Source organism: Oculina patagonica, chromosome 8 (assembly GCF_052425735.1).
Source record: "Oculina patagonica isolate OP01 chromosome 8, crgOcupat, whole genome shotgun sequence".
Taxonomy (NCBI): domain Eukaryota; kingdom Metazoa; phylum Cnidaria; class Anthozoa; order Scleractinia; family Oculinidae; genus Oculina; species Oculina patagonica.
The window spans coordinates 6,759,481-6,772,113 of NC_135765.1; the positions used below are offsets into that span (position 1 = coordinate 6,759,481).

General features: G+C 39.3%; 1 protein-coding gene across 1 annotated transcript; it reads left to right on the forward strand.

The window, feature by feature from the left end:
* The first annotated feature begins 1,140 nt into the window (after positions 1–1,140).
* LOC144663021 (uncharacterized) lies at positions 1,141–7,617 on the forward strand. The gene is made up of 7 exons (XM_078523953.1): positions 1,141–1,570; positions 2,004–2,237; positions 2,436–2,778; positions 3,637–3,701; positions 4,637–5,184; positions 5,418–5,517; positions 7,014–7,617. Exons 1-7 carry the CDS (start codon positions 1,255–1,257, stop codon positions 7,094–7,096), a joined length of 1,689 nt encoding a protein of 562 aa, XP_078380079.1. The 5' UTR covers positions 1,141–1,254; the 3' UTR covers positions 7,097–7,617.
* Positions 7,618–12,633: the final 5,016 nt, after the last annotated feature.

Genomic DNA, 12,633 nt, shown 5'->3' on the forward strand with positions numbered 1-12,633 from the left:
ATAAATTCTTTCTTACATTGTAAGTAGCATGGAAAAAATAAATCAGAATAAACTTCACTTATTTTCGAAGACTTCTCAATGTTGTTCGAGTGAAAGTGAACGACTGCAAATGCAAAATTAAGAATTCTCGGAAATGTGTTGTGACTCCCAGAGACAAATGCGTTTCCAAAGCCCCCAAAAAGAAAAATTGTGTTTGGGTCTTGGTTCGATTTCTTATCGTTACTTTTTATCCAACTGATACCTCTCATCAGCGGGCAGCTCTTATAAGGGGAGTCTTTATATAGTATGGTCCAAGTCACATACATCCACAGATCCACTACAAACTACTACAGTTTGACCTCCCAAAAGCGAATACCTCGCCTATGTGGACTGAAGATGAGACTAACAAACTGACAGCTTCATACTTAAACGCTTATTGAGATTTTTGACGAAGACGCATAAAATCGAGGAGATCTACAAATTAAACCAACAAGAGAGAGGGTAAAGCACGGAAGCTACGGCGTAGTAAAAGCGGCGCCTCGGTACGTTACGAGGCAGCCAAACTAAACGTGAAACTTGTTGCTAACTGACGAAATTGCTGATGAACTTGTTGCAATCTGGTGAAAAGACGTGTGACTATCAGCTACATATTTTTGCTGTAACGTCGTTTATATTTGACTAGCATGCATAACCTGAATATAAACCAGAAGCCAGGCTCCGGACTCCTTCAAACGTTGTGATCTAGTTTTATATTAATAATACAAAAATATAAATATGAAAATAAATATAAATATTGATATCCTGCTATCAATATTCACTAAAAAAGATAGAAACATTTGCGGTTTCCTTCGTTTCTTTCTGGCGGCGCCTGCTACTCATCCATACTGGAAACAATGTTTTCCTTCATTTAATTTGGCAAATTGTTTTGGTTTCCACGAATTCAGCGGAAATCAAGTAATTTTGCATATAGTGACTCCAAATAAAGCGTCACGCCAATCGCGAACTTGTTTTAGCAGCAGTTTTGGCGATCGCAAACCAAATTTATTTTATGAGTTGTAACTAAAAATTCATCAAATATACGAAAATATGTTTCGAATGTTTTGCATTTCGTTTCAAGCAACAGCTACCCAAAAATTGGAGTTATAAAATCGAGTTTTCTCGGAAAGTACTTCGTGACGTCACAAGCATCGTTCATCCCCAAAGTGAACTAAAACGAAAGCGTATCGAGTGATACGCGTTCGATTACAACGAAACAGTTCTAGTTTGCGGTCGGTCATGGCTTGCAGTAAAGGAAATCTGCGTAGAAGAATACTTGACTACAAGGTCGGGACGTACGAGAAGTTTTATGACGCTTTGGATGGCGAGATGGACGGTAGCTGCCTGAATATCGCAGTATTTGGCATAACTGGTTCAGGAAAATCCGCGCTGATTAACACCATCTTCCATTCTTTGGATCTGGAGTCGCGGCCGGCTGTAACTCAAAGCTTTGGAAAGGAGGGAACGAAGATTTTGGAGACGTTTGTTATTCCTGGGACACAAATCACGCTGTACGACACGCGAGGATTCTTCGAGCTGGACAAAAAGGAAGAAGGTAATTTCTGTCTGTTAATCTTAGAATTTATTTTATGCTATTCTCAATGATATTAAAGAACACTTTATTGGCTCAAGCTCGCTTAGGCAGTTATCCAGACTAATTCGCCCTAAACAGTTTTAAGAATAGTCATAGCTTAGGGGGAAATTACCGAAAAACTCTTAAATTTGGCAGATACACAAAACGTGATGACCTTATCTCTTTGACTAAGTGTCTTAATGAATATGTCACGTGGTCTACTATTCCGATACTATTATGGTTGACTTCCTCGAACAGTACTATTTACTAGTGATCTGTGTTGTTCGCTTCTGATCTGTGTTGTTCGCCTCTGATTTTTCTCGAAATGTGGTACATTGTCCGGCTTTTTTGCATCCTAAATGATGAACACGTAAAATTAAAAAATCTAAAAAGAAATTATTTATTCCTGAAACAGGGGAGCTGTTTCGCATTCTATTTGGCATCGAGCGACCAGGTGATGAGTTGACTCGAAGTAATAGTGTTCAAAAGACAGAAGCCGCTGGCGTTGGAGCTCACAAACTCAAGAAGCCTCCAATTTTAGACCGGATACACGTTGTATTATGGGTTATAAAAGCTAATGACATCAGATTTCAAACGGGGCAATACAGAGAAATCATCAAGTTTGTTCAAGACCGGCTGAAACAAGAAAGTGAGTAGCTTCCTTTGTTTAAACAAATTACATTACGTAACATTGTTTTCAACCATTGTGTAGCTGTATTTGTATAAATAAGGGCACATGAACCTGCTTTTACTTCCTTTACCAAAAATACGTAAATTAACTTCATGTTTATGTCCACAGTAATCACCATCATCACCGTCATGTTTAACTTCATGTTTATGTCCACAGTAATCACCATCATCACCGTCATTACGTTTGATGACGCAATCCAGAAAACACTAAACGCCGCTGAAGAACGAAAGAATTCGAAGGAAGCAGCTCTAGAAGTCACTGGAAGCACCAAGAGAAATGTGTTTATGATTGCTAACTCCGTAGGTGGAGACGAAGATCACGATCCAGAGTACAAGAAACGCGTGCTGGAAATGTTGGAACAAGCTTTAAAGTGCGGAGAGCGGTCAATAAGGATGCAGCAAACTAAAAGGGAAAGCCCCAAGAAGCAGACATCGTCTTCCGAGTCGGATACTCGTGCCGTAAAGCAACCTGTAGAAAACAAGGAGCCAAGAGTTGGGCAGTAAGTTATAACTTAACTAATTAGTTCAGCTGCACAACATGCGCCGTTTTCACTTCTAAAGTCCAGGCCTGTCTAATAGCTAAACCATTAATTACCCCACAACAAACGAAGTAAAAAGGTTTGCTCTATAATTCATCCCACCCTCATTCAAACAACCTTGGTTGCTACAGTATGATTTCAATTCATAAAAGTTTTTTTAAGATCATTTTCCAGAATTTAAAACTGAGCAAAATTGGTGCTCAAAGAAAAGAGTTTTCCATCTCAAAACTAGTTTGACTGAGTTGGGCAGCGTTAGCAGAAAAGCGATACACGAACCATGACCAGTACAGGATATTTTCCATCTCAAACTAGTTTGACTGAGTTGGCGTTAGCAGAAAAGCGATCAGTACGAACCCACCAGTGCAGGACATTTTCTTCCCTTGTCATTTTGACAGGCTTTTCACTGATTTTCACAGTCTCATGGCTCACTTCCTTGCATTAAGAAGTCAAGGGAGTATCATCTTAATTCCGTCAGAAAGAAACTGCACATAATTTGATCAAAACGCTTTTCAGACCAATTCGGATGTGTAACTCCAAGCGCTATGTACATACTAGTACATTTCACACACATAAGATGTCTATGGCTTAATTAACTAAAATAATTTTTTGAAATTTGTCTGAAAGCCGTGTATTCGTTTGCAAAGTGAAACGTAGAAAAACCAAGAACCGAGGTTGAAACTCAGGGAGATCAATACTTCGGCCTGAACGAAGTGTGAAACCTTGACCTCCAAGCATGCAATCACAAAACGTGAACTGTAGGGCACAGTTCGTCACAGTTGTGATAGAAAATGTATCTAACTATTTGACCTATATTTTCAGGAAACTTGAAGAGCCCACTCGTCCTTTGCTGAACAAGGGAGCTGAAATGAATTCACCATCACTAAGTAATGACGACACGAAAGTAATTTATGTAGTCTACATGAAGCCAGAATTTATGCAAAATTATTCTTGTGTGGTATTTTCTTTACATGTAGAGTGCAATACAAGTCTTACAGTTCGTCTGTGTTGGGCTCTGCATCCAGAGGGCTAGAATACGAGAGTTGCCTTTTGTTCTTGGCCAAGACAAATATTTTTTTGCAGAAGCTTCTTGCCCTATTTAGTTTGTTCTCAGCTTCCTGCAGGTGAAGAGTCTTTCTTTTTTGGCTGCCTTTCGTAGAGAGCTGGACTTAGTGACAAGTGTAAGCTGCATAGGTTCCTCGACTTTGACGTAAGTCATCTGCTAACTTCATAAGCGAGTCTGTATCCAGTTTCATTCTTTTCTTCTTTTCCTTGAGTTTCTCAATCTCATCCAGGACTTGTTTTCTCTCCCACTGTTGTTTACATGTTTTCTTTTTCTTCCTTTGTTCCTGTTGCCTCTTCTCATATTTTTGTCGTGATGAAGCTACGACGGGCTGTGGTGGTTACTTTTATCTTTCACGTGAACTACCACTCCACTCTGTTTGCTTCAGAGAACACATCATCTTTGATGAACGTCCTCATAAGTACTAAGGTCAGCTGCAAAGTAACAAACCTTTGGCTTGTCTTTTTGATGAATAGACTAGAAAAGGCTGTCCCTGACTAGCAATGCACTTAAAGAACAGTAATTTGGCAATGATCAGTTTATTACTGCCTCAATTGGTGCGTCGGTGTTAAACACAATAATAAAAACTGAGAATAGTTGCTAATAAAACTTCACTTTCGACGGACCTTAGGGTGGTGGCTGTGGCTGTCAAGTTCAATCTTCATACTAGAAGGAAAACGTTTTACCTACCCACCTTGACCATTTGGTAAAAAAATGATAATACCAGTTTAATTGTTTATTGTGTTTTGCCAATGATAGAACCAGCCCTACGGCCAAAGCCTGCTGTGGCTCGTCCGCCGGCTCCAACCCCTCCGCCTGCATTGGCTTCTCTGCTTGCCACGGCACCTCCTCCTGCCCCGCCTGTTCCGCTTCCCACAGCTGCTCCTACTCCAATGTCGCCATTACCACCACCACCACCACCGCAGACACAACCTGCACTGACTGAAACTGATGATGGATCAATGCCTCTTCCACCTCCACCACCGCTTCTACTGTTTGAAGCTGATAAGGGATTGATGCCACCCCCACCTACACCACCTCCACCACCGCCTCCACTGATAGAAGCTCTTGTTGGATCAGCGCCTCCTTTACCTGCACCATTGCCTCAACTGATAGAAGCTGGTGACGGATCAGTGCCTCCCCCGCCTCCACCCCCTCCACCACCACAACCTCCACCCCTCCCCCCTCTTAAAGATTGTCAATTTACTGACAGAAGTGGGAGAGGATTTGATAGCACAGATGGAGGGGGAGCCGTTCGACCGGCATCGTTTTTAGACGGTATTCGTGCAGGACCACAACTGAAAAAGGTAATTTATTCGCTCTTAGTCCGAGTAAAAACACTTTTCTATTTGTATGCCCAATAATCCAAAATCGTGGGAGGAATTTTTGTGCTCAAGAAACGACCAATTTCTCTTTTTTCACTCGGTTCTCGTGAGCTAGAGAATCACAACTTTTATTACCTAAGGTCAAGTTTTTTTTTATTCTGAATAACTTTCTGTCTCCACAGATTAAGTCTTTCTTCTTTTTCTTACGCTCGCAGGTTGAAAGATCAACGGCTTCCAACCCTGGAGAAAAATCAGGAATTTTAGAGAACCTGGCTCGGGCTATAGGTGAAAGAAATAAAGTCATGCGTTCTTCAGGTAAACCTGTTACATTGTGCTTCGTTTCCCTCTATATATTTGATAAGGGCGGCCGAAATATAATGTACTTAAGGGGAGCTAGTGGTCATAACAAGCGTAGTCGAGGATGACCCACTTAGTTTATGAGTATGAGGTATGCAAAACCTAACCTAAAAGATGAACTTATGGAACAAAATTTACTGGTCTTGAAATCTGAGAGGATACATAAATATGTCGTTTGCATAAAGCTTCCACTGCTCTGAAAACACTACATAGAGGTTTTAATCTTGTTTCTAAGTTTTTATTCTTTAAAGTGAAAGATAAGCACAGGGCGGTGGGGAGATGGGTGGGTGTACAGAAAGTGATCATCCAGCATCGCATTTTCCGTGGTGCAGTGATTCTCAGGGAGTCCTGTCCGAGTGCAATAATTTTAACTGTTTCTCTTGGGAGGGGGATTTTGCCTATAATATCATGGGTGACAAATTACTCCTTTATTGTGACGCGAAATTTTAACGTTAATTTATAATTTCACATGTGAAATTATAAAATTGCCATGGCAACGTAGTTAGCGGCAAGATGGCGTCCGTAATAAAAGATGTTTTAAAGCTTAAACTTTGTACATTTTCGCTTGAATTACAACATAGCCAGCTAGCCTTGGCCATGTAATAAAACTTGGCCATGTAATAAGACTTAAGCCAATATACATAAATGGCATCGGGCGGTTTTTTGAGCGTTTTACACGGGCACCGTTTTCAGTTCATTCAAGACGAACTATGGTCATAATGTGGTTGATTCATCTTTGAAACTTTTTGTCAAGAGCAAAAAGGAATCTCTAAAGGGTTTTCTTCAAAGACTAAAAAACCTTGCGAACTTGAGCAAAATGTATGCTTTCAACTTTTCAAAGCTCGGAGTTTGCAATGCAATATACCAGTCAAAAACCGACGATTGCAAGCGTAATTTGTCATCTATGATATTAAAATGTAATTAAATGGTATACTCGTGAAATTAGAAAATAATTTCACCTGCATTTTGTCAAAATGCTAATAATTATAAGCGTTTTGACAAAACTCGCGTGAAATTATTTCCTAATTTCGCTCGTCACCATTTGATTACCAATACTAACATTTTGTGTAAAATTTAAGCCCTAGATTAATAATAATAATAATAATAATAATAATAATAATAATAATAATAATAATAATAATAATAATAATAATAATAAGGTACTTAAAAACGCATTTTACAGCCTGAAGGAGTCTCAATGCTTTTTACAATGAATGCAAAACAAGATACAACCTGTTTTCCTGGTTTGCAAAGTTTATTTGACTCGGCTAGTTTTTTTTATCTAAAACCCATGATTCAATTGTAACAGAATAAATTAGTCTGAAGTGGTTTATTTGAAATATAGCGTAAAGCAATGTAATGTAGTAAATAAAGTGCAATATATTATATGTATTATTGTAATGTAGGACCATGTAATTGAAACCAAAATTTATACCTTAAAATCTTTTCTTCAGACGAAGATGATTCCCACGACGAGGATGATGGCTACTGGGATGATGATGATGATGATGAGATGACAATCGGTCCATCGGACTAAAAACAATCCTTTACTAAAACCTTTAATAGTTATTTACTGTGCAAGAGAAACAAATAAAAATGCTTCATTGTGAATCCTTACTACTGAAAAAAATTCAGTAGTCACTATTCACAGTGTAGCATTTCCATTTATTTAAAATGTGTAAGGTTGATTCTTTACAAGATCAACATTTCTTTAAATATTAATCTTTTAACATTTTTTCTGCGTGGGCTTTTCTAACGTGGCTGGTTGCCACTGATATTGATGGCATAAAAAAGAATTGAAGGCTGGTAAACTATGTAGTTTTAGAGCACAATTTTGTTTCCATACTTGAAAGGTTTTTGATTGATGGGAAAACCCCTGTGGAATTGTGACGTAATAAATTTGTATTGCTGGTAATATTTAACCTATGAAAACTAATTCTTCGTAGTAATACAATCAAAAGAGTTCGAGCTAGGAGCTCTACACAGATATGGAATACCAATCTGTAGCAGAATGACTGACAAAATGTCAGTAAAATAAATCAAATTTTTTCCAAGGTAGGCTACTTTGAAGTTGTCAGATTTAATACCCTAATTATACACTTTTCGAAGTAATGCAAGATCATAAGTTGATTTACAGTCAGATAGATCATTTTTAATTGTCTCTTCCATTTTGTAGCCTTCTGAAAAGAGTGATTTCCTGTAATACTTAAGAATACTGATCATAGTCATCGTTCTCCGGCGAACGATAATAAGCATAAGCATAAACCAGAGACCGACTATTAGGAAAACCTGCAATCTGATTGGCTACGCAAGCGCGGTCTAATTTTCGACAGACTGCTTTGGGAGCGCACAAAAGTAAAAATTTGCTATTTGCTGCGGTTCGAAGAATAGCATCAAATTTATGTTTTCACGGTTCACTGAAATTTTGACAGTTGCCATGACAAAATCAGAATTAAAAGCATGTGCTTGCAGGATTTTGCCAGGCGGTGTTGGACACGACTCGCAAAGCATGCCGGAAGAAATTTTCAATTGCACTTATTATCGTCTGATCGCCGATCTGTTAACATCTCCTCGCGGTGCGAAGATATTCCAATGCTGAAATAAATATCTTAGGAAATCCATATCAAATCTTTCGCGAGCCTAGAAGCACCTATAGAAGATCATAGATGCGTATTGCTGGATTCATAAAGGCGACATTTTACGGCGGAACAACTCATATTTTGGATTCGAAACATTGCGGTTCGTCGACTATTGGAAATATTATTCGATTCCTGCATGTTTGTGATCGAAGTAAACGGGCTAAATTTGAACTTATCTTTGGCGCTTTGTTTTTTCAGAGTTATGTATCAGTGAAGTACGTCGATGTACTACTGGCCAACGCAGTTCGCCCTATCGTGGTTTTGATGGATTTTCGCTGGGTTGTTTTACTTGGAGTGCCCAACGGCCGTTTTGATATAATATGCCGAGTATCGGCGAAACAAAATGATGATATAAACACTTAATATTCGTCTTCTTGAATAGATAGGTGGAACACATGCATATGTCTCGTTCTTCGAGCGAGCTGCGCGAAGGATAAGTGGAACACATATATATTTATCGTTCTTTAAGCGTGCTGCGCGAAGGATAAGTGGAGTACATGCATATTTTTCATTGTTAAAGCATGTTGCGCGAAGGATAAGTGGAATACGTGTATATTTTTCGTTCTTAAACGAAAGCGAAGGATAATTATTCGTCGACTGCGGGCCGGCCGGGACTGCGGGAGCATTATAGTTCAACTGTTTGTGGCTGGGCAATCGCTCCGACATACCGAATATCGGCCAAACAAAAGGATGATCTAAACACTACAATAACAAAAATGGCAAGTGAACATTAAAATATAAATACACATCAACGGGAGTATCAAATTAAGCCCTTGTCCTGTAAGAACATCGACATAAATCACACCATCAACTCCCGCAAAATGCCGCGAAATGGAAGAGAACTGAGTGACATATCAAGGAAAAACCCCCAACTTCAAGTCCAAATTTGACCGTTAAAACGGCGGGGCCCGCCCGGGCCCACCGTACTTTTCTTAAAGTTCAACTTTAACTTAAGTTCTATGCAAAAATAATCTACAGTACTGATCCTTGTTTGTCAAGAAAGGAGCAAATGTTCATCGACGTCGAACGCTTGCGCCAAACAACGCTTTACCATCGCTTCCCTTAATTCAGAACTTGACAGATGACTGGCCAAGGTATTATTCTTCCAGCTCCAATAAAATAATCCGTAACAACCGTTAAAGTCTCGCCGGAATCGCACGAAGAAGATGAGACCTTCTCAAAATCCCGCGACAAAATTGTCCGCCATTGCTTCCACCAAGGTGACAAATGATTGGTCGAAAAATGTCACGTGAACCGTGTCCAACACCGCCTGGGATTTTGCCAAGGGGAGTCATTCTAGATTGGCGTTTCCTGCAGCCTTCTGGTTTTCGTTTATTTTATTTTTTTAGTATACTTTTACATTGCAGTATTACGTTCACATGGTTTCGATAACCTTTCTCCCTCAAGGTTTTTAAGTGCCTGATTCTGCTTTCGGTTTCCTCCAAAAAATGGTGTTTTTTTTTCCTGACGGGCAGTAGGCACGCTAGTTTAACATGCATTGTTGTTACACGTATACCTTATGTATCATTGTCTGACGTTACGTACCCGTGTGCAGTAATCTTGCGCAGGACCCTATTTACTAGTGAAAAGTTGTTGTTTATTGACTGATGTAAGTAATAGGGGAAACGCTTAAATCACAAACCGAAACTATAAATAATCCACTTTATTTTGTTGAACAGATCGGTCTCTGGGTTATGCTTAAACAATTAGACGACTCGCTCTCGGTTTCTATCGGCTGATAGATGGCGAAGGCCCTTCGCCATCTATCAGCCGATAGAAACCTAGAGCTTGCCGTCCAATTGTCGATTAGAAGAAAAATCGTTAAAGGGTTAACATCGAGTCAAATGACAAACGTTACAGGCAATAGGGTGTTGTAGAGATCTTGCGTATGCTCACCATCGACAAGAGTAGTGCCACCTTCTTCATTGAAAACAAACCTTGAAACACCTATATTGTAACTTGTCCTTGTGAACAGACTTTTTGGACTCGATTTGCTCTCTGGTGCAATGGAAAAAATACGGGACTTAATTAATCACCCTATTAGAATCAAAGGCTCTTCGAGCAACCTCATGGTAATTCGATGAATGAAGTGCCGATCTCCGCATTTTTTTTAAATAAGTGTCCAATAAGTAAAGCAATCTCCCTTTGCTTTAGTTTTCCACGTGAGTTGCGTCATTGATGGCTCGTGCTCTCAGGGGTCGTAGTCAGTGCTATTCAGTTTTCACAACCAAAATATTTACCGGTTAGTGTATTACCTTTGATCCTTTTAAGCATTACCAGTTAATTTGTTTTGTGAATATGTTTACTTTTCTGTCAGCACGTATAGCGTTATCTTTGCGCAGCGGATAAAATTTGAGAGAAAAGATACGCCCGAGCACTTCGTGTATCTGCTCCGGACTCAAAAAGATGAAAAACGGATGACGTGACACGAAACAGAAACGTGCCGTGGATGTGGTGTTAACTAAAACGCGTCACATGGCGAGCGTAATAATTTTTTATAACAGTTTAAGCGTAACTATATGTAGCTCATAGGTGCTATCAGTAATGTCACAATCTCACTTAATTTGCCTTTGAATGTTTTCTTGTGGCTTTGTAGCGCGAATTCTATTTCATCACAAAAACATTTAAGTGTAACCTTTGATCCTTTTAAGCATTAAGTAAATTTGTTTTGTGAATATGTTTACTTTTCTGTTAGTACGTATAGCGTTATTTTTAGCAGCGAACAAAATTTGAGAGAAAGATGCGCGTTTCTGCACGACTCAAAAAGGTGAAGAACGGATGACGTGACAAGAAGATGACATGACGCGAAACAAAAACGTGCATGAATGTTGTGTTTACTAAAACACGTCTTGAATGTTTTCTTACGTGAATGGGTCATTGACAGCCTATGCTCTGAGGCTTCGTAGAGCGAATTCTATTCTCTTTTATCACCAGAGGATAAGTGTAACTGACCCATATTCGATTTGTTTTGTGAAAATTCAATTCAGTTCCCTGAAAAAGAGCGACCCTGGGAACGAGGTTGGAGAATAATTTGTTTTGCCATGCGCTTAATGGCGTTTTAAAAAACCTTTCTGCCAGCACGTTCACCGTTAAATGCATAAATTAATTGCGGTTTAATATCAGAATGGAGTGAGCGAGTGAGGGAAATTAATAAACACGTGACTTCGAGAATGATCACTACACCTTCATTACCATTCGGTAAAAAGAAGTAATACACGGCTTCACTTGGCTTAAATTTTTGGGAAGCTTGTTTCGCCATTTTGAAACGTCACCTTGAAATTGACAAAAAAAATAAATAAATAAATCTAAGCTGCAAAAATATTTTTTGAGCTTTCTTTCTTTCCTTTTTACCGAATGGTAATGAGGTTATGTTATTGGCCTCATTTGCTCACTCGAACACTTACTCACTCGATTCTGATATCAAACATATCAAACCGCAATTAATTTTGCATTAAACGAGAAATGTGCTGACAGAAAGGTCCTTTAAACGAATTCAGCACATGTCAATTAGAAACAAATTATTCTTCAACCTCGTTCCAAGGTATCTCTCTTTCATTACGCTAAATTGTTATCGATCGACCCAAATCTGAATAATCCAACGTTTCCTCGCGGCTGTGTATGGCAATCGGCCTTCCTACTTTTTCGACCCTAGAAGGCATTTGCCGAAACTTTTCTTCTGGAGCAAAATATTGGCAAACAAGCAAGAAAGAAATGGAGAAAAACTGGCCTTTGTATTTACTTCGTATTAGAACACACGAAACAGACTTGCTGGCGGTCGATTGGAAGGGTTTTTTTTTTCTGTACAATCAGTACACAGCATTTCAGACTCTCTTTTACCAGTTGACAACTTTTGTGGAAAACAAATCCTTACAGGAGCCGATATTCCCAGGGGGGGTTGGTATTCCTCGGGGGGGGGGGGAGGAGTCGGCACTTTCCTTTGAAGACATAGCAGTGCCTAGAAACGGTGCGAGTTTATGTCAATCAAGCTGTTGCTAAGAAAAACGTCACCCAAAGTTTTGTTTTCTCAGACAGATTTAAATATCAATGACTGCACGCGTGTGAAATGCGAATTGTAGAGGTTTTAGCGTTTGATGTTTTACGCCGCTGAGATGTTTTTTGCATTTTCGGCCAAATTTCTCACCTGATGTTTCACGTCACTGAGAATGTTTTAGCGGCGTGGAATAACAAGCGGAAAATTTGTCACGGTTGACATTTAACTACCAATAATGGTAAATCATTTCAGAATCATTGGAGTCAAGCCTTACTTTTGCCCGACTGGTCACCGTTATCATGTTGTTTTGATGTCCGGCAAACTTCAAAAGAACAAACAAAATGCTAATAGCTATTGTGTTTTCTGCACGGTCAAGACCAAAACATGCGAACTAAACAATATACTTTGTGAAGCTGTTCACTACGCCCTCGGCAACTATTTGAT